The sequence below is a fragment of the Penicillium concentricum genome (assembly GCF_028827145.1).
Source record: "Penicillium concentricum strain IBT 3081 chromosome Unknown utg000004l_segment0_segment0, whole genome shotgun sequence".
In the NCBI taxonomy this organism is placed as follows: Eukaryota; Fungi; Ascomycota; class Eurotiomycetes; order Eurotiales; family Aspergillaceae; genus Penicillium; species Penicillium concentricum.
Genome location: NW_026622757.1, coordinates 1929820 through 1951824, shown reverse-complemented (window position 1 = coordinate 1951824; position 22005 = coordinate 1929820). Strand labels below are relative to the sequence as shown.

The following is a 22005-nucleotide window of genomic DNA, read 5'->3' as shown; positions in this document are numbered from 1 at the left end:
CGCCCTCGCATACCTCAACCGCAAACGATATACCCCCCAAAAAAAAAAAAAAAAAAACATCAAAACTAAAACTAAGAAAGTAAATACCAGAAGATAATCTAGCCTGAATTCAACCTTCAACTTCCTCCGCACTTCGCTGAGCAGCATTCTCAGAACCAGACTCCAGACGACGCCCGCGCTCTAGGAAGCGTCGCTTGCCACGACGAGTATCAAAATGATCAGGAATATCAACTGCATCCTGGCCCGCAGCGAGCATACTGCTTCGCATTTTATCGCGATAGGCATCCACTATTCGAAAACGGTTAGCGGGGTCTCTCATTATGTCTCAGCCGCAGTCAGATCATCCATGGGCACGTGTTGATGGGTTCGGGGGAACAAAGTAGATCAACCAAAAAAGTGTAAAATCGGATGAAAACAAGAGAAATACTTACAAGACCGCTGTAAAAATAACATTCGTCCCGCAAACACGCGACTCTGACTCCAGCTCATACGGTAGCCGAGGTCATTAAGCATCAATTCCTTATGGTGTTTTCTGCGGGAGACCTTCGGCACCTCGATTTCAGTATCGGCGTCCAGTGACGGCGCAGGCACAGTCGTGCGGCCGATAGTTGATGCCTCGGGATCGTCCGCCTGCTCGGCATCATCGCGGAAGAAGCGCTTAGCGGGGACAACGCGGTTCTCGTCGCGCATCTGGATGGGAAAGTAGGTACGCGGGTAGACGGCGTTTGACTCGCGGTAGGAGTCTGGGATCTCGTCCATGTTGACCTTGTCAAGGACGACCTTAACGCGAACACGACAGCCACGCTGTGGGTCGTCGACTAGGATGAATTTGCGGCGTTTGCCGTCTGGAAGGTGACTGAAGAGATCGTCGTTTGTTGGACCTTGCTCTTCGATGTCGTGGTCGGTTGAGTCCATGCGGGCGGAGGTTGCAATTGTGTGGCGGCTTAGTGAGGTGAGGCTATTGTCGCGGAGGAGAGGGGGCATGGAGGGGCCGCTAGCGCTGCCGCCTGGGGTTAGGGTTGTTGGGGCGTCATGGAAGATGTGGGCGGGGCGGAGATCAGGGATTGAGGGTTGAGGGAGGCGTGCGTCCATGCTCCGGTGACCCGGGTAGTCTGTGCCTATAGGGAGGGGGGACATGAATTAGCCTACGCTGTACAACTGCATGTTTGACATGTCGGGGAGAGGAGGTTCAGTTCCAAAGAAAGAAGAGCCAAAGCACAAGAAGCGCGGTATCAAATGGTAGAAAGGCGACAAAACAGGAAGCTGAACAGGGTATGAAATAGAACAGATAAGAACAGGACCAGGTAGGGATACAAGAGAGTACACATCTCATACAACCGTTGACACATCCTCATACACACATACACACATGGACCGGACCAGACAAAACACAAAACTCCCACATATACATATACACACAAGACATCCGGTCCAACCAAAAAAAAAAAGGGTCCAAGGAGAAAATACATGAGTGATCCCGCCCCTCTTTGCAAAAAAAGAAAGAAAAGAAAAGAAAAGAAAAAGATTGACGGAACAAAGCACATCACATGTGGTGAAACATACCGCTAACTTCCTCATTAGGACTGCCATCAGGTTGATGATGATGATGCATCTGCGGCGGACCCATCGACATGGGACCCAAATTTGGGCGGGAAATAGGAGCTGGCATAGCACTCATGCCCGGACCAGGTGGACCACCTGGGCCAATAGGGCCTTGCTGCGCCATATGAGCAGACTGAGCGGGGACCGACTGTCTTCGGTTAATTTTAGCCATACGACGAACGCGTCTGCTGCGCAGTCTCGGGTCCTGATTGCTGTTGCGCCAACTATCGACAGCACGCTGGATTAATCCACGCTTGCCCCTCAGAGCAGGATTCAGCTCGGCCAGTGCCCAGCCGACAGCATTGCATTCTGTTTCGTAGACCAGCCGGTTCCCGCGATATTGGTCCTTACTGCAACAGGCGCGCGGGTACACACAGTTCTCTGTTTTGAACTCTTGCGTGAGCGTGTCCACGATGACGGATTCCACGTCACACCGGATGGTGTATTCCATCTTCACCCGATCTCGGGAATATTCGAAGGCGATCCACTGCACGCCGTTACTGTCTTGTCGCACGACTAGCGGGGTAGTGGCTGGGATGGGCCCTGGTGCCGCGCTGGAGGTGGCGCCGCCTAGTGGTGGGCTTGCGTGGGGGTTGCTGGCAGACATTGCGTGGCTGCTGGTTGCGGTGAGAGGAGGGTTCAGCATTGTTTGCTGTGGAGTGGTGGGGTGCTGGGAGGAATCGAGTTTCATGATGGGGCTGCTAGACATGCCAGACGTAGGGAGGTGGGGTGATTGGTGTGGTGGCACCTGGGATAGGGCTTTCTGAGGGGGCATCATCAATGGCTGTGATGTGAGCGGATGCTGCTGGGGAGAATGGTGGGCCCCATATGGCGAGGGCTGAACCGGATTCATGGGCGAGTATGGAGGATAGCCGAACATCTGCGGTGGCATCTGTGGCGACTGCGAGTACATGTTGCGGCCATGTTGTTCATGCGGTTGAGAAGCTACCGATGCTGGTGAGCTTGATTGAGGAGTGTGGTAAATAGAGGGATAAGGTCTCTGCATTTGAGCGGTAGATGCCATGAGTTCAGGTGGCCCTAATCCTTGAGGGTTAGTTGATGTCTTCGATAAGAATGCAATGGCCAAAATCATCAAGAAACCCAAGCGCCAATCCGTCACTTCTCAATGCCAATAATTTCATACCAACTGCCAAAAAACAAGGAATCGGGGCTTACCACTAGAAGGGTAATGTGTCGACGCTGGGGTCGTTGTATAGGGAGAATGGGTGGTGTAGTAGGGCGATTCCTGAGGTGGCGGTCCGTAGGGATTATGATGGTGCAGGACTCCGTTTCCTAATGGATGGGATGGAGGGTAGGTGGTAGGAGTAATAGAAAGAGAGGGCTGAACAGGTGAGGCAGGGCCTTGCTTCTGTGCTAGATTTGATCGAGGTTGTAATGCCTGAGAGTGTTGGGAACCGAGACGACCAGAGTTGCCGTGTCGAAGCTGTAACAGAAACACACATCAGTGACTAGGACTTGGATGGCCCCCGACAGGTTGCCAGAAAGATACGATAAGCAAGATTCGAGTCAGAAAATGCACGGTGCTACAAGCCGAGAACGTGGACATAGGAAAGAAAGAAAAGGAACTTGTAAACACAGCCAGTAGTGTCCGGAGTGACATCAGTGTATGACCTCTCCGGTCTAGCGTGGGAATTTGAATCTTGCAGGTATGCAGAATCTCATCATAGAGGTGAGGGGTTGGATTGGGCCACAGATAGTAATCCTCGAACAGGGATTGTCTTAGGGTGCGTAACAAATGGGCCAGGGTATAGCCGGGATAGTCCGTCCAGGGCTAAAGAATAGCATGGATCTGTGTAGCGTTGGTGTGTCCTTGATATCGCGAGTGGGGGTTTTGTTTTTTTTTCTTCCGAAGGGACAAAGCACTCCAAAACTGGATGTAGATAGCAGTCCTATGCCGCTACACGGACTTTAGGCATTGTTTTTTGCTCTCAATTGAAACCATTTTCCTTGTATGGCCGAAGTGAGGCTCTAGTCGGAGCAGGGCTTTGGTGGGTCCGGAAGAGAGCATACAAATTGGACTGAGCTCCAGATGTTGCCAAATCAATTGTGGGGTCAATCGACATGAGTTGACTGTCTTCTGAGATATTGACTCTGCTCATCCAGCCCCAGTCCGAGGTTGAAGTGTCGAAGAGGGTATCCAAAGGCGTGATAGATCAAGTGTCGAAAAGAGGTTCCACTGGACATAGAGCTCCCCGGCAACCACATATTGAAACCAAGAAAGATAGGAATGATATTGAAATAGGAAACATCTCACAGAATCTATAGGGTAGACGGGAACTCGAAAGGAAAAAAAGAGATAAGGTACGCAATGTGAAATGATACTCACGGGATCATCAATAGAATCTTCCTTGTACTTCGTCGCTGGAGGACCAAGGTCGGGCTGTACCATGCCGGTCATGAACGACCTCTCTCACGGCCCAAGACAGAATCTTGCAGACTTGAAAAGAGTACAAGATTGAGAAAGGGAGAACTGGGATGGGGTTGCTTTTGGGAGAAAGAGAAGGTAAAAAAAAAAAAAAAAAAAAGGGAAAGGTGAAACCACGAGGGCGATCCCGAACTGAGGCTAAACAGTAGCTGCGCGACACACTAGGTGACTGGGGTTCAGGGGGCCGTGTCAATGTGAAGGCAAGTGGAGGGTCCAGGGTCGTTTATTTAGCTGCACCCTCCATTCTTATTTTCGGAGGCAAACCTCGTTCTGACGGAAGAGCTAGAGTAAAAGGGTTCTTAAAAGAGAATAATATAAAGAATAATATAAAGAATAAAAGAAAGAAAGAAATCTTAAAAAAAAACAAAAGCCCAATATGGAATAAATAATAATAAAACCTACCAAGTGTATCAGGATCTTGTAACTAGCGGGAAAGTGGTGTAATAATGACCAGGATGGACGCAGGAGATTAACTCGAGTCCGGTAAACATCCGAGCTTTAAAATTAAATGTGTCATCAGTCTAGCCGAGAGGAAAAATAGACGCTTGGGAATGATGTGCAGAGCAGTGGTGGAGAAGGATGTGCTACGGCATATCCAGTGGAGAGAGAATCTATATTGCCGCAACGGCTTAGGTCTTCTCGGATCCGGTGGAGTGATCGTGATACGTTTGTATGAAAGTGTAAATAAATAACTCTGAGACCTGGTAGTTTCAAGCATTGTGATTGCGTAGTTCAATGCTCCATAGAACTGGGAAATAATATGAGATAATATAAGGAAAAGAGGGGGGGGGGAAGGCCTCAGCCATATCTAACTCCATATAGCGTAGAAATTGGACTACATTTGTACTTTTACTGTAAGTATTCAACGGGTTACGGGAAAATCCGTTTGCTCATGACGTTCAAGATCGAATAACCAATGACCCACAGAGTCTAGAATACTTGAAGATGTGGACCTCGGGACTCGAGGCTAAAAAAGAGAGCTAGTTGACGTTGCCCTCGGATCGTGCACAGGTCAGTTTCAGGTACGGCTTGGGCTGAGAAAATTCTCGTCGGAGTATATCGAAGATCGGCGGAATAATACTTGAAAAGAGTAAATGAAAAAAAAGGTATTAAATTCCTTCGTATATTATAAGTTACACCGATCTTCTTTCCACGGCCTCTAAGGAAATTCATAAATAAACTCGAAACAGCCTAACGGCGCCTTTTCTCTTTGACTCTGCGTTCGTGGGACCCGTGTAACTCTGTCCCAGGTCGATCCCACGAACCAGTACTCCATGCTTCATACAAAGTATGGCTTATATGTGCTTGACACAGAGAGAAAAAAGAAAAAGGACCCTGGTATACGCGTCTAATGCCCTAGAACAGCACGATCGAATCCCTCTCTTGGACAACGCTAGAATAATAGCCTGCCGTAATAATAGCCAATCGACTTGAGATTCACTCAAGGATGCGGGCCTCCACCCGGGTTCGCTCTATCCCGGAACTATTCTAGTGGCATCTTAGTCAATCTTGGCATTAATGTTCATCCACTATGGTTTGATAGAAAGAGAAAGAAAAAGGAATGGGAAAACAAGAAAAGAAAAGAAAGATACAAGCCCCAGCCTCCCAATTTTCTCCGGCTTCTGACACCAGCCGATGCATAGTACTCGAATCCTTTTCAAGCATTTTGCCCCTGTGCTTGTGAAATGGCACGCTAAATTGGCTAGGCACCCATATGGAATTTAATTAATCTTTTATACTCTACCCTTGTCCTTTGTACCCTTTGAGGGTGGAGACATCCCGGGATGGACTATCCTCGGAGGTAATAACGATCCATGGAACAGTGAGTTTGATATAGAACATTTAACTTTCTAGTTTCCAAGGTTATATTCTCGTATAGCCATGGGTAATCTGAGGCTCTCTAAAAATCTACCTTGTACAGAGTAACTTGGAGAATGAGGGAAGCATGTCAATTGTTGCGCAGTGACTTTGCATGAAGGTGAAATTACGGGCGTACAGGAGTCCAACTTCGGAGGTTTAGACCATGCATTAAAAAAAATCCAAAAAGAAAATATACACTCTTTTGAGAGTGCTTCCAGAATCAGGCTAGTCCCTAGATCGTCCATTCAGCTCTACCACATCAAAGACACGGAAAAGGTAGGGTTAGAATGGACCAATGATTTTCTGCCCAATGGATCATCAAATATGGGGGATTCGAGTGTTCGAGGCACAACTCTCGAGACTCAGCCCTGAAGGTTGGAGCTAAAACCAAAGTGCACGGTTGTTCCCCCCCCCCCCCCCCTTTTTTTTTTTCTCTCTTCTCATTTTTTGTTAAAGAAACGGTGCCATTTTTCCACGGAGGACTACCATTGGCGTGTAAGTCTATGATCGATGATCCCGCGGTCTTCCGTCGCGTTAAGCCGTACCCGCAGTCCCACATAACTTTTCTCCAAGCTCCATCAACTTGGAAAAAATTGTGATAGCGTGACCCACATGGTCCATGCGGACTCCGTGGATATGGCATGTTTAGATATGTCAAACTGTCCTTTTTGATAATCTCTCAAAATATCTCAATCCTAACCAAAGCTGAGAATTTGTTACACAAGTGTCACTGAAAGTGGCTGGGGTTAACCGGGGACGCCATCGGGGACGAACCAGAGGGCAAACCCCTGGGCGGATCAACCGACAATCCTGGCCCCCTTTTTGCTCTAAATTGTGCCACTACCGCCCCGGATCGACTGTGGACTTGGGTCCAGAGCATCAAGTCTTTTTAGCTATTTGCCGACTTCGCTTAACTATTTCGTGCCGGTCTCCCGTCTCGATCTGTCGATCCAGGTGTACATCATGTTCAAACAAAGACCCCAGGTGGCCTGTGCGACAAAGGTAACACCGTTTGAATTTGGGCTTTTCATCTCTTATGCGGGAGACTAAACCCTAAACCCGATCAAGCAAGAGCAGGCCATGCAGTCACTTTGTCATCAAGGGGGCTTGAACTAAGGTGCCATGACCTCGAGCTGCTGGATAGTACATATCAAAGTTCAAACGCGCCATCTAGCGCCAACACCCAACTAGAAGTAGATAGAGCATGTCCTCCGTAGGTTGTATTCGCCTCGGGATTGAAACCCCGAAGCAGAAATACCCGGGATAAGTCCTCCGTGATCTTTTAGTCAGTTGCTCGATTTCTTTGTTTCATGATCGACAGAATGATCATGCAAACCAAGTTTGAAGCACCGACGTCCACGTTGACCTGGGGTGTGTAACCCTTGCTTCCAGCTATCAGTCAGGCGAGCTATCTCTCTCTCCCTTCACCTCCAGAACTAGCTCGAATGCGAGAAATTTTCCTCTGATCAAGCCACACCGAACTCCGGGGAGATACATATTCATCGGAGCTCGGCAGGTTGTCGATACCGATATGTCCGATCAGTCAATATCGACGCTCGGTCCCGAGTATGGGAACATATGCCAATGGCAATTGAGGGGCTATAAGCCACAATCTAGTAGATCGCGGGTCGGGCTATAGTACGGAGTACGAGGGATTCAAGTTGAAGTCTTGATAGTCTTGGCCCCCTTGGCGACCAAGGATCCTGCCGAGGTGCCCGGGGGAGAAGGATTTTTCTCCATTCACAGAAATATATTTTTCTTTTACAAGCCCCCAAATTAAAGTTGCCGCACCCTGGTCTTTCGTCCATGCGGATATTGACCACCCTGCTTAGTCTGCAATGATCTGCCCCAGGGCTATCAACGGCTTCCATTCCTTGAAGAGACTATTAATTAATTAATTATTATTATATTGCTCTATGATTCATTCCAAACTTTACAGGCCCTCATGCCAATGAGAATAAACAAAAAAATAAATTAAAACATTCTCCGCACTCCGGGACTCTAAGACGGATATGGCCCCCCTCGGACCAAGCGGGATGGCGCCGAGAAGAGGAAATGATAACCCGCTCCAAAAAGAACGCACAATTCGAATACGTTGCATCGGTCTCTCCGACCTCTGACTCGTTTCCATACTTCGCAAGTTGCAACTTGTTATTTTGAACATAACTCCATAGAGAACTAGGTCGATAGATCGTTCAACGGCCCCACCATCCGGATCCGAATAATGGAGCTTAGAACGTGCGATGGAGTATTTTTATCTTTAACCGAGCTCTCTATTCTGTACTTTGTACAGCCAAGATCACAAATTGGTGATCACACCGGTTTACTCCGTACTCCGGCCCCAGCCGCCCAAAGCCGTGGGGAATCGGGGACAATGATCGGGGAAAGATCATAACCCGGGGTCCGACTTGATACTATCTGGTACAAGGATTGTACCATTTGTATTCAATCGAAATGTAACGAAAGGTACACCGTACTAAACACATGCAGATTTTATTCCAGTTGCAACTATATGTAGTTGATATACGAGTTTCAGCTCTTCCACGCGCCTTCACGGACACCGTTCCCTCGAACCACTTTCTAAAAAGTTTCTAGCCCGAACCATAAGCAAAAGTCAAAATACTCAAAAGTTAGTTCTCACCGCAAACTGCAAACTTTGTGAGCCATCCCATGTGGAAAAAGGTGGTTTAACACCTGCATGTGGGCGTGCGGTAGCGCGTCGCGTGGCCGTATTTGATGCATGGTTTCATAATCTCTGTGCTATCTTCAGCCTGGTGGAAAATCCCCCCAAAAAGTCCATTCACTATCAGTGAAAGAAATGGAAATTTTCGAGGTTGATCGCTGCAGAGATGGGGATAATAATTACCATACCGGTGACAGATCCTATGGGAATTATACATAAACTGAGCTGGCTATCTGCATACTGCACCGTTTAATCATGATCAGCTTCGGTTACTATTACATTAGATCGTAGCTATCCCAAGTATCATACAGCCCCGAATAATAACAGAAATCCGAAACCTGTTGTCGCCCTTGTCCTATAACCCCAGATGTAGGTGATAAGCACTATATCATTAGATCGTAACTAATTTGTCCGCCCCATTGGCAATTGACACAATCGGGGTAAAGGTCAGATGTGTCAGGATGTAGGGGGGTCAAGTGAGCGCGTTTGTGTTTGCTTTTTTTTGGCTTTTGCCCCCATGTGCCACGACGATCTTCGACGAGTTCGGGTTGCACCCCAATCTTCGTATGTAGGCGTAAATACGGAGTGTACACACAATATAATATTCCTTAGTGGACAGTCTGATATCGTAATCAATTCGGACATGCTCCATACGGAGTGCGGAGTTACGGAGTCAAGAGGGAAATTAGAAATCAATGACGTTAGAAGATCGTGTCAAGGATCAGCACGTTCTCTTAGGTTTCATCTCCACAACGGAGGTAAGCACTGTATATGAATAAATTTACGGGAAAGAGACCAGATTGGACAATTCCAAGATTCCCTTACAATATAATACTTGAATCCAATATAATGTCCCCCCGATAGCCAAGCACACGGACCCAAAAGCCCTGGGCCCGGAAACAAGCTCTCTCCACCTTCCTTGATTCTGATTTATACGATCGACTTTCCAGATTCCAATATAGCTTTTAGCTTCTACTATTATCTAGTATCATACGCTATACTATTTTTCTCCAGGTGGAGTCATTTCCCCCTTCGCCACACCCATGACTCGCGTGCATCCAATATAGATTGCTACCCGGGTTTCATCGCCATCCATTAGTGGCCAACGGTCAACTCCACAGATTTTGGATTCGCAAATCGGATGTGATTTCACATATGGAGTACAGATGACTCAACCCCGACAGTAATAGTACATCATATATCGTATACGGGGTACGTATGCATAACAATGCTCTACAACATACGGAGTACTATGTACAATGGTTCTTGGTCTTTCGTTACTTGAGGCACATTAAATCCCGCATATCGTCTACATATAATACGTGTTATAATTATCATGATCTCGGCGACTATTCGGCTGTGATGAGAATGTCTCCGATGGTATCAAATCTCCTCTTGTAACACTACTATAACTATTTGGGTGCGATATCCGTGTACACTAGACAGACTAAAGGCTGTAAACACTTGACCAGTAAGGGCTGATACCTATTCTGATAATTGTGGTGCAATGCGTACATACGGAGTAGTTATAACCGTGGATTCTAAGTCTTGGTACGCCCGGCCTATATCTGCGCTGCTATTACTATTCGCCCGGGCAAATTGCAAGCTAGCAATAAGGGGAAATAGGCGGGATGAGCCTCCAACAGGGGGAATAGCTCGTTTATAATATATAGAATGTGTAGGGTATGTTGAAAACATTTATACCGGAAAGTCCGTATAGAGTACTCCGAAAGAACTTGATTAGAAACCTGTAGATGTCCAGTTTTATGCCTCATTTCCAATCTCCACCAGAGTACCGGTGAAATCCGAAACCCGACATCCAACACAGAATCTCCCTAAATGTTTGCTAGTGGCGTATGTCTAGAACATGCAGCCACTATGCAACTACAATAATCTGAGTGTCCCCCTTTTTTTTCTACTTTTTTGTCCATCTTCCCAAGTTGGATTGGTGGTTTGTTTTCTTTTTCAGTGATCACCCGTATGATTGGAGGTTTAGGGTTTAGGCGCTGTTGGATAATTCCCGATGGGTTGGCAGAGACACTCCTAGAAAAAACAGGAAAAAAAAAAGAAAACATTGCATTCTGACACAATTGCATTTGCAGGCGTGGCGCTCTTTGCTTTTTGCCTTCCCCTCCTGCGCTTTTAGGAAGGGCGCTTGATTTGTATTTTCCTTAGCGCTCTCGTGCTCTCGATAGGTGCAGGCGCACATACCAATGAAAGAAGTAAACATCTAGAAGTGGAGAAGCCAAGCTCCAACTGCTTTCCCTCTTCCCAGATAATGTAATAATATGACTAGGTCTGCAGACCCATATTGACCCAGCAAGACGTGAGAGTAACACAAAAAGCTGAAAAGATACGGAGTAACTCATGCGAGAACGGAAAAAATGCCATGCCGATCCATCCAATGAGCCGCGCGACTCGAAGCTAGACTCGTGTTGTTATATTTGATCGAATATGGGTGGCTATGGATATGGATATGGCTGTGGATGCGAGCGCGGGTGGCCTAGCGACTGATCATCGTTGGGTTCCGCAATCAAAAACGTCGGGAGTTGATTGGCTCGGAAAGAAACGAGCGGCGTGTTGCGCTGCATGTGCAGGCGTCGTCGATCTTGGACGTCCTGTCAAACAATATGACAGGTGCCTACGGAGTGCATCCAACACAGTCATGGCTCATGGTGTGGAAGCGGTGTAAGTCTGAGATAACCCAGAAGAGGAAAAGACACTCGAGTTTGAGATGGGTTTGTACGGAGTACATTGGGAGACACATAAATTGGACGGGCACTTGCTTTTGCCTGCAGGGGCTTGTCGCATGGTCTCCGTCCCCAGAAGGATAGGTGCATAAGTTACATTTGTTAGAGCCAACATGAGAACCGACGGTTTCCACGGCCCCAATGCGCTGATCGAACGCTATTGTGGTTTCAACTGGGATCGACGCGATTTCGCTCTGCGGGGCATATCCAAGTCTCGACTGAAATATTCCCCTATACCGGCGCAGCAGACGGGTTACTCATTCTAGGCCTTTCAGCCTCATGCATTGAGTTGGTCGACGCGCGTGGGCGCGACGGCAAGGATATCTTCGGTGCGGTTGGCGTAGCGGCCGCCTCGAGCTGCTTCCAGGGCTCTTCCTCGCCCTCGTCCTCGTCGTCACTAGAAGACTCTTCGCCCCGGCGGCCGTGGCGGTGAGTCTCATCTCTGGACTTACGTCTGTCGCGTAGCTGTTCCTTGTGCCGGGTGTCTATGTAATGCAATGGTGAGTATTTTACTTCTAGTGTGGTTGTAAGATATACATAGCAGGGTGACTTCAACTTACCTCTGATCTCCTGTGTCTTCACAGCATATTGCTGGATCTCCTCCTTGCTCAAAACCCTCAACACAATCACATAATCCGACCGCTCCTCAAACCGCTCATTGCCCGCTTCCAGTGCCTCCGGATTCACGAGCCGCCGGTCGATCTTCGTCCACCGAGCTCCGGGTGGGATCCCTTGCTTATGAGCGTCTTTGAGGGGAGCAACCCCCTCCCTCACCGGATTGGGCTCCTCTGGGAATGCCGGGCGTGGAGCCTTGAGAATTCCCTTGGGAGGAGCGTCGGGCTCCTTTGGAGCAGCCGGCTCGACAGCAATAAGTCTTCTGGGGTCATCTTTAGCCATGTCGACCGGCGGCGATCGTCGCGGCTCAATAGCGTGACCATCCTCCGGTGTGCGATAGGAGCGAGAAGAGCGGTATCCGCGTGAGTGGTCTCGGTCTCGCCTGTGGTGCGAGTGGCCCCGACTCCGGTCGCGGTCACGGTCACTGTCTGTATCGGTGATGCTGTGTCTGTGACGTGCGGGCTCACGCCTGTAGTTTCGCAAATCTTCGTCAGATGTGTCACCATCATCGCTGTGCGTCCGCCGACGGGAGTGGTGTCGCGTTCGACCGTGGCGACGGGCATCAGCGGGATCAAGGTAGGCCTGCTTGGTTCTTTCATCGGCTGGAACTGCTTCTACCAGCTCCCGCGATGGGGGCTGGACGGCATCGCGGTCATGCTCGCCGTGTGGGCGTCTGTGTTTATGTCGAGACGGGCGGTGGTGTTCGTAGTCCGACATGTCGGAGTATCCGCCTCCCAAGGCCGCTGTTCCGAGTCCCATAGTAGCGAGGGCGCCAGAGTCATGGGGCTTGGAGTGGTGGTCTTCTGGGTAGTGGCTCTCCCGATCATTCGCGTGGCGCGCTTTATAGGCACGGCGGCGGCGGCGGCGCTCGTCGTGTCGGGAAGGGTATTCGCCGTCAGAGTCTTGGGGTGCGGCAACCAGGGCTTGATCGTGGAATCCATCCTTCGATCTGTGCGGCTCTCGGTGGTCATCCTTGCCATACGCTGAGCTTCGCGGCCGTTCACGGCCCATCTTGTCAAGGCCCCAGGATGTCGGAGGTGGGCCATGATGACGTTCTTTCCGCGCTGTCCACTGGGGGTCTTCCGCACCAGTGATACTGAGCGGTCGATCGAGCGAGTATCTCGGCCCGCGATGACGCGCCTTGACAGGGTAGTCCCGGTCAAACTGCTCACGGGCATTGGTGTATGAATAGGCATCAAAGTCATCTATGTCGTCACCTTTCCTCAGACCGTCATACGCTGGATAGCGTGGACGAGTCGGTGGATGGACACGGGGGTGATGCGAACTGTGATCAGTTCTGTGACTGGCATCATTCCGTGGGTCGATATGGCCCGTGTCGCTCGTATAGTCGGTGCTGTAGATTCGGCGATGTGCGGGATTTCGAGGGGAAGCAGAGACTATGTGATGGCCGGAATCTGTGGGGAGAGGGCTCGGGGTACGGCGGTGAGTTGGGTGGTGCTGGTGCACGGGCGAGAGATGCTGACGGGATGATGAAGGTACAGCTAGACGCACTGGTGTCTCGTAGTCCGCTGCCGTTGAGGTGTGGCTTCTGTGCCTGGTGCGGGGCTGGACGGTGTACTCGGTGCGTTTTTTGGCAGACGCAGTCGGATCCTGGACTCGATGGGAGGATATTTGGTGGGCTTCGAGTTTCGATGGTCGCCCTGAGCGGTACCCGAAAGCACTAGCGTATCCTGTATCGGACGGATAGTCTTCGTAATCGTAGCGCCTGGGCGCATCATAAGGATCGTAGGATGAGTTTAATTGTACCATGCCGGTTGAAGCTCTCATGGGATCAATCATGGAGTGTCGGCCTCGACTGGGAGACATATTTCGGTAGTGACTCGACATTTTTGAGGCACTGTAGATGCGATGGGTATAGATGATAAAAACGCCTGACCGGTTTGAAATCAGGTGTGACGGTCTGTTCTTCGGTCGGCTTCGGGGGAGTATTTAAGAATTCAAGTCGGGCTTTGTAGAAATGCCCAACCAGGTCGGTTGGCTCGGAGTAAAGACTCGGCACAAAGTCGAGGAGATTGGCGAGAACTTGACACGAATCCCGGAGCCCAATAGTTGCCCAACTCAACAATGGAGGGGATTCAGAGTGTTGAAATGAAACGTGTGAACAATGACGCAAAAGTGGGTTGGGGTTTGACAAAGGTTAGTAAGAATGCCAAGATATTTTCAGGGCTGAGAATCGGTCTAAGAAAGGAAGTGCGAGATGAAAGAGACAAATTAGATAAAATAAAGAATGTATATAAATATGTTATCCATGGATCTAGAATGTCGAACCTTGGGAACTGAGGCTGTCAACCGTGGAATTTGTTCCCGCTCTATGAAACTCCTTGCTTCATATGCAAAACACTCCCGGAGCCTCTTTCTTTCGCCCGGGTAAGTCCTGTGATGTGTGTTTAAGGGTTATGATATCACTTGAGCCCCATACAAAGGGGGAATCCTGAAGGGATTTCGGCAAATCTTGGGGAAACCTAATTATATATTTTCTGAATTCTACTCTTCCATACCTATTGTTTTCTCCTAACTTATTGTACAAGAATATTCGGCCGCTTATATAGCCTCGTATAGACCATTTAGTAGTCCCAGATATTCCTTTTACGTATATAGCCAGGGACAACATAGAGGCTGTGAAATTGGGGGATTTAATTGTCAATATGAATGAGGTCATAGATAGAACCATCCTAATATCTGTTCAGGGAACTCCAATGTAGCCTCTGACTTCATTAAGCGTACATTTTTAGACAGTTTGGTTGTCTTTCTCATCTTCAGGTTGAAGGGTAAAAGCATCACAAGCAATTATTAACGTATTTATGTCCATGAGATCCAATTGGACATTTCCGCCACAATCCCAACGAATCTCACTCAGGTACTTCTTTCCAATCAGTCGGACTCAATGTAAAACGCAGGTCTCATCTTAATAAGAGTACATGGTTGTACCTGGGTACTTCGATACCAAGGTTCGGGTCCAACGAAAACCTAACCTCACAGAAAGTTCCCCCTACGAAGTACAAACCCAGTCTCACCCCTGATCATCACGTTGCCCACAAAGAGGTTATACACGAACCGGTACTACCCACAGGCTCATTCTTTCCCAGGAACAGTGGGCATTACAAGGATAATGTCTTGGCATATATCATCCACCATAATCAAAGCAATAAGAGCTAGCGAACAGGGTGAACAAAGTCCCCCGAGCAGGGCGGAATTCCCTCCTTCCGATTCACCCTTACACCCCACCCGCGGGAGAGGCATGGAGATGCCCCAACCGAGGCGCAGACTCCGCACAAGAAACCCGCACGAAACAAAAATCCAGGATACTGCAACTAAACGCCCAACAACCCGGTCGCAGTCCAAGATATGATTCCGCCTGGCCACCCGGAAACCCATTACTAGATGTCTTACTTTCAATATAGATGGCTTGCCTCAGGTGGAAAGCGGGAAATGCGCGTACAGCCCCCCATCATGACCCGATCCTCTCCCGAAGACGGCATGTACGCACTCACTAAGGCCAACGCTAATGGCTAAAGCTTCCGGGTTCCTGGTATCCCCGAGTCCCGGTACCCAGGTCGTGGGTCACTAGGCGCAGTGCTGGCTGAGCACGGCCTGGGTCGCGGGTGATATGCCGGTATCAAATAGACGGGTGTGCCGCCATTTCTCTTGCTCTGGCTGGTTGATTTTCCTTTCGCTTCACTCCTGCCTATGCACTGCCGACTGCTGTTCTGATGTGTCGCTTTACCCACTGGGTTTTTGCTCCCTGTATTGGGTTTTCTACCCTGTGCGTGTTGTCCTTTGGACCTTTGGGTCGCGCCTGTTGACATCGGGTTTCGAGCGGGCTTCTCTACGTGGACCTTGGGTGTGCAATGGAAGCACTGATTATGGGCGCTTGTCCGCCGGAGCTCGATATAAAGATCTCCTCTATAGCAGGCCTTTGGATGTCCTCACACTGCTTCATACAATCAGACTTCGAATCGGCTTGAGACAACTATATCTACAGTTCGAATTCTTCAGTCAACTTCTTCAAAAGCTTTAAGATCTCGCAGATCCAACTATCTTCTCTACCAATCTGTATATCCATCCGACACTTCAAGTCACTATGTCTACCTACATCATGTCCAGCGCCATGTCCAGCGCCATGTCCAACAAGTTCTCGAATACCGAGACCAACAGCGAAGGACAGACTTCAACTCTTTTACATGGCTTGGACTTGACCCAGCTTAACAATTCCTCTTATGCCGATGCCATGAGCAGCGCGATGATATCTCGTGCACGGTCAACTCTGGCTCCGGATGCCATCTCCAGGCTCACGCTCACGCCCGACTACCTGTCTACCGGCGCCCCAAGACTGGTGCCAGTATGGAGGAGGTGCTGCCAGTGCACCAATTTGGCCAATCCAATTCTGGCGCCGGAGAAGTGCTCTATTTGCTCTCATTCCGAGTGTCCCTCTTGCACCACAGAGAATGTTCCCGCATAGATCTTACGGAGCTTGTTGCTATGCTTGGGGTGTTTCGATCTTACTTTGTTGCTCTCTTTCCTTTCCTTTCCTTTTTTTTCCTTTCATTTTCAACTGGTCGTCATATTTCTTGTTTCTTTTGTTTGTTGATCATGGATAACGTTTGGACACAGTGCCGATGATACGAATGATCCGCCTGCCCAAGCGCAAGCCACATGTATTGAGGAGTTATGTAAAAGGTATAGATAGGTAGCTGTTTGTTTTATGTCGAATTTCTTTTTTTTAAATCGGGGACACCCTATGTTCATCTATATCTCCTATCCTTCACATATATATATTGAGGTTCAAGTGGAGGGAAACTTTTCCTTCGGGTATTCCATGCTTTTTTATAGTAAGCTTAGATAAGCGAGTGAATGATCAATAAAACGCATGATATCGTTGGATTGAAAACATATAAATATGAGTTGTAGAGGAATATTGAATAAAAGCCACCGAGTTAGACAGCGTAAACGTGTCAATGTGCAGGGAGAGCATATCTGCGGCCAATCTCTTTCATTACCTAGTTTATTTACCATCCAATGGCTCAAGTTTCTAGTATCAAAAGGTCAATGAACTGCTGACCTGGGGAGACCTATACGTAATAGTGACATTCAGCCCTACGGTTGCCCGGCGGGTGGCCTTCGGCAAATAAAATAACCTGACACCAGGTCAGGCCAATAAAAGTGTATATAGTGGAGGCATGCTGCATTAAGTTATAGCGGTATCCAGAATATGGAAGTAAAGCGCCCCGAACTATTGATCGCTAGGAGATTTGTCCCGGTGGCTATGCCCCGAAGGTGGGGACTGTGGAACTGCCCCGTTCTCGGGCGGTGGGGCCAGTCCAGCCTCCAACTTTAAGCGGGTCACCACGGGTCCCATGGCAAAATGACTCTCCATGCTACTGTGATCGGCACACGGGCTCTGCTTGATCGGCAGCAGCCAATCGGCGACATTGTATCCCATGACCTGCTGGAGATTTTTCAATGGGCTGCCCAGGTCGAAGGGATTCTCGCCCGGCAGAGTGTGGAGGATGGCGAAGACGTGGCGTTCGCCCTGGGAAGGGGTGGTGTGTGGACTGGTTGGAGACGGCGATGCTTGGAGTGGGTAGGAGACCATGCGGAATGTCGGAGCCCAGGGGGACTCGGCTGCCCACAGTCGCTCGAGAAGGTATTCTGGAACACGGATGGCGAGGGTCCAGACGGCGGTGCGCCGGTTTAGGTTTTCGATTGTGGTGATGTTGAAGACACCCATTTGAACTGAGCTCAGGGTCATTCCGGCGGTGAAGAAGGCGAACAGGCCACTCCTAGTGGTTTTTATTAGACAAGGTAAATTTCCTAGTATCCTGTGGATGGGCACTTACAGTCCAATGCAGACACACCAGTAGGGATTTGCTCCTCCGGTCTGGTTAAAAGGTTAGTAACAAGCACCCGATGAGTTAGTATAATAGCTCGGGGAAGTCTCACCTCGCGTCGGATCTCCGCTGTAAAATAAGCAGACACTATAAGAACAAAGGTGCAGAAAATTGCAGTATAAGCAACGAATTGAATGAAGAATTTGAACGATGTCTCCGAGACCACGCCCCCAACCCTACATTCTGTTAGCTGGATACTGAGTTTGCGGTAGGTGCACAGCTTTATCATACCAAGGGCAATAGTGATCCATTTTGCGCACACAGCGACCCAACTCACGGCAGTGGTGCGCCCTATCTGTCTTGTACTGACAACACGTAGAGCACCACAGGGGCCGGCCGTCCTCCTGGCAGACGAAAACATCTTTGGTATAGAAGCTCTCTAACCAAACATCTGACTGAACTTGGATGTCTACAGTAGTGGAGTTCGAGCCTCTCTCCACATCCGTATCTGCCTGGTTTGGACTCTTCTCCGGATCGGCTTTGCGCGCGCTTTTCTTCCCACGACGGCGCTTCGATTGCTTTGCGCTCTCGTCATCTGCCAGTTTTTGTTCGCCGAGGGGGAGGTATCCGGGATTCCAGAGGACATGATAATAAAGATGTATATATGAAACGACCATGGGGATTAAAAGCACGTAATAGATCGCGAGGATCGCGGCGCCAGCACCAACTCGCGGGCCTCGGTTATGGGAGGGTAACGGATGAATTAAATAGTCGACTTGAATTTCAGATCGTTAGTTTCCTAGTCAAGAAGCCCTCAGATTCACGCGGAACTCACTGCATAATGGTTTCGTGACCGCATAAGAAGCGTATACCACAGCGCCGAGTAACACGGGCGGAATGAGCCTGGATACTACGACGTTGACGCGCTTCTGCGCGGGAGACGCCATATATACGGGGTCAATACAACAATATCAAATGCATGAATCTAACAAATTCTGGGGGGGGGGGATCGCAAGAAGCCGGATTCGAGTCGACGTTGAATCAAACAGTGCAAACCTGACATAATCGGAGCTGTCCCTGTTCCCGTTCGGGTCATGGATCGGGGCGGGAGGACCTTGGGACCTTGGGACCATACAGATCTCACCTTTACAACCTCAGCTACTATGTTAACACGGGAAATGGTGGCTGGGTCTATTACTCATTTCTATACATCTCAGCTGCGACCGTCAGATAAGGCCCAATGTCAGATCACCTATATTCTCGTTTTAGACCTTGACCGGTTATACTCGATAGAAACTCGATATAGCTAAAAAGGCACCTGGCATGGAGTTTCCATGGGGTTTCCACGGGTGAGAATTTAAATTAGAACTCAGCCTTCGGGTCTCACAGCATCTTTTGTGAGAAGAAAAAATATTATCTCAACCAACAATGATGAAACAAACGTAAGGCTTTTTTTTTCATATTCAGGTATCAGAAATCAGAGCCTGGGTGACTTAGGCAACACTGGGAAGAGTGGGACACCTGACTCTATGACTCTAAATTTTGGGTTTCGAAGCAAGCGTTGCCTGGAAAACCAGGGAAGAGTGGAGTATACGACACACTGTGGAAACCAATTGATCGAACTCATTTTTCGCAAGGCATCAATCGCAAAAGGAATTCGAGTTTATGACACCGAACGTAGACCGTTATTTCAGGGCAACCACGTCACCAGAACCCGTTGACACCCATACATTCTCCCGGGTAAGCTAGTTAATGCGAGACGGTGTGAGGATTTTCTTAGCCCTGGATAGTGGGGACCCCGTTTGACTCAAAACGCCGGGTCTTCAGAATGACACACATTCCTTACATTCTAGACGCAAGTCAGTGGCCTGGGCAATAGCAGAGCCCCGGGGTACACTAAGCCACTTTCTCGGGCAATCCATCTCCCCGGAAGATGTGCGACCAGGACAACTTGCACCCCATCGCCCCAATAGCTGCCCGGGCGAGAAATTTGGCCTTAACCCGAAATGGTCGCAAGGCAGCCTGGGCTGTTGACTGTTCAAGGAACGCTGCCTTGCGCTTCTGGTTCTATATTACGTCTAATGTAATTCTTCACGATATATAGCTTTCAATGATCCCCGTGCAGAAATCCAATTCCATTCTCAAACTCAATCAACATCCAAAGTATTAGGACCTTCTCGCTCTATAAAGACCTCGACTCTGCTTTCAATCAATCCACTCTGTCTCTAATATCAATCCAATCTACCCAACTCATCTCAACAATGGCATCTCTGTGGTACTGCTGCGGCTGCAACTTCGGCCCTCACAACTCGTCTCTCTACGACTCCTGCATCCAGTGCGGAGCAGTCCGTTGCGCTCGCTGCATCGATGAGAAGATCTCTGACAACATGAGTGTTCACTCTCACTCCCACAGCCCAATCTCTGCATACCCAGCTGCCGTCCACATGGATTCACTTCACACTCCAATCTTGAAGACCACAGCCATGTCTATCGTCGTACCAGAGCTTCCCGGTCTACGGCCTCTACCACGAGCCGACTGCACAGGCATATCGTCGGCCTCACTACCTGGGACACGGTACAACAGTGAGACCTACATGTACATCTGCTGCGCATGCAATGACGGGCCTAAGATCTACAACCATCAACCCCAGTGCGTGAACTGCGAGCACATGGCTTGCGGCAGTTGCACCTATGTTAAGTGAGACTTTTTGAAACGCCATCTCGCGGGCCGAGACAGTGTACTACGAATACAATGGTAAGTGGCTCCGATGCTCACTCAGCATTTCGGTTCTTGAAGCTGACGGTTCAACATAGTGATTTCAAACTTTACTATTGCTTTTTTTGGATGATCTTTTCCTTGTTTCTTGTCTTTTTCTTATGCAAAGCGGGTCATGGGTCATGAGCATATATCCTGGTGTATTATCTGCTTTTCTTTTTTTTTTTTTTTTGTTAGACTAGAATTTGTATACTTGCGGCTTCCTGATTTGGTTTAGCGCAAGGCCAGCGGGGCTGGATTCCCCCAGGTCAGCCCTGCTCTGCCTTGGCCATTTGATCTTCATTTTGATATCGTTTATTTATTTGTTTTTTTCGCTTAGAGTATATCAATATTACTATTTTATTTACCCTGGGAACAGTTGAGTCATGATCTTCAAGGCGTGCAGCAAACCCCCTGTTCTGAGCCTCACAAGCCTCGAGGCATGGTTGGTTGATATCACCTGCGGCTCAGCCAAAAATGGACCCTTTTGCTGATGTATGCAAGCCAAGATTCTGGTCTTCTGTTACCGCTCCTTGGGTCTAATATCTGCAGCGAACAGCCCTATGGCCCATAGTAAAAAAGCGGTCTTGGTACTCGGAAGCTAACACAGATGATGTTCATGAACCCTTGTTCTCCGCTACTTTAACATTTGACATTTTTTTACCCTTTTTTACCCTTTGGCCACCTATTTTGGATTTATTTCTTGCTGACTTAGACACAGCCCCCTATGGCATGTCCTTATGATGTTATTCCCATTTCCCATACTATGTCATTGTCGCCCCACATGGGCACTTTCTAGACGTTGAGGCTGTGCTGGACTGTGCGCCCGGGGTTTTTGCTTGGCTTTTCCCAAATGCGCGCTTGTTCTATCAGCTCCAGACTTCTCGTATATGCTGTAAATTGGCGTAGACGCAAATTACTATATCCACTCATCCCGCCTAGCATTTTCCTTGGTTATTTCTTCAGGCTTCCAGTCTTTGCCCGGTCGCCGACTTCAGTCTCGGGCGCTGGGCGCGGGAGCTCTGGCATGGATATATGGCTATAGGACGATCTACAGAATGTCAATACAAGAGGAATCTAACCTTGGAACTGGAAGCGAGGAAGCCCCGGGCCAATCAGCAAGAATTCGTTGAATCCAAGACATCCGGTCCGCTGGTCTGCCTTGCCCTGACTCAACTCGTATAGATCTGTTTCTGAAATAGGAAATATCTCATTGTTTTGTTCTAAGTGAAAATAATTAAAATTATCAAGCTCACCGTATACTCCGTCCATACACTATATTGGTTTACTATTATTATCTCTGAATCTTGAAATCTGTCGCACGAACCCTGGCCCCCATCTCTCCGGCCGGAGTCTGCACGCTATACTTAGCTACCAGCCGCCGGAACCCACACCTTTTTGTTCTTACGGGAAGTAGGTCTTTCTGTTATGGGTCCAGGCTTGAT

The 22005-nt window shown here is 48.8% G+C and overlaps 5 protein-coding genes across 5 annotated transcripts; 2 read left to right on the top strand and 3 right to left on the bottom strand.

Annotated features, from left to right (window-relative positions):
- Window positions 1-109: 109 nt before the first annotated feature.
- On the bottom strand, window positions 110-4021 carry N7517_009682 (uncharacterized protein; the record flags this gene model as incomplete). The annotated part of the gene is made up of 5 exons (XM_056727405.1): window positions 110-288; window positions 432-1118; window positions 1564-2640; window positions 2779-3046; window positions 3950-4021. The coding sequence occupies 5 exons, from the start codon at window positions 4019-4021 to the stop codon at window positions 110-112; spliced, it is 2283 nt and encodes a 760-aa protein (XP_056575977.1).
- Window positions 4022-11572: 7551 nt separating this feature from the next.
- Window positions 11573-13804, bottom strand: N7517_009681 (uncharacterized protein; the record flags this gene model as incomplete). Its single annotated transcript, XM_056727404.1, has 2 exons — window positions 11573-11826; window positions 11902-13804. 2 exons carry the CDS (start codon window positions 13802-13804, stop codon window positions 11573-11575), a joined length of 2157 nt encoding a protein of 718 aa, XP_056575976.1.
- Window positions 13805-16058: 2254 nt separating this feature from the next.
- N7517_009680 (uncharacterized protein) lies at window positions 16059-16436 on the top strand (the record flags this gene model as incomplete). Its single annotated transcript, XM_056727403.1, has 1 exon — window positions 16059-16436. One exon carries the CDS (start codon window positions 16059-16061, stop codon window positions 16434-16436), a length of 378 nt encoding a protein of 125 aa, XP_056575975.1.
- A 771-nt stretch (window positions 16437-17207) lies between these two features.
- On the bottom strand, window positions 17208-18752 carry N7517_009679 (DHHC family palmitoyltransferase; the record flags this gene model as incomplete). Its single annotated transcript, XM_056727402.1, has 5 exons — window positions 17208-17757; window positions 17815-17855; window positions 17918-18041; window positions 18097-18580; window positions 18641-18752. 5 exons carry the CDS (start codon window positions 18750-18752, stop codon window positions 17208-17210), a joined length of 1311 nt encoding a protein of 436 aa, XP_056575974.1.
- Window positions 18753-20066: 1314 nt separating this feature from the next.
- On the top strand, window positions 20067-20507 carry N7517_009678 (uncharacterized protein; the record flags this gene model as incomplete). The annotated part of the gene is made up of 1 exon (XM_056727401.1): window positions 20067-20507. The coding sequence occupies one exon, from the start codon at window positions 20067-20069 to the stop codon at window positions 20505-20507; it is 441 nt and encodes a 146-aa protein (XP_056575973.1).
- Window positions 20508-22005: the final 1498 nt, after the last annotated feature.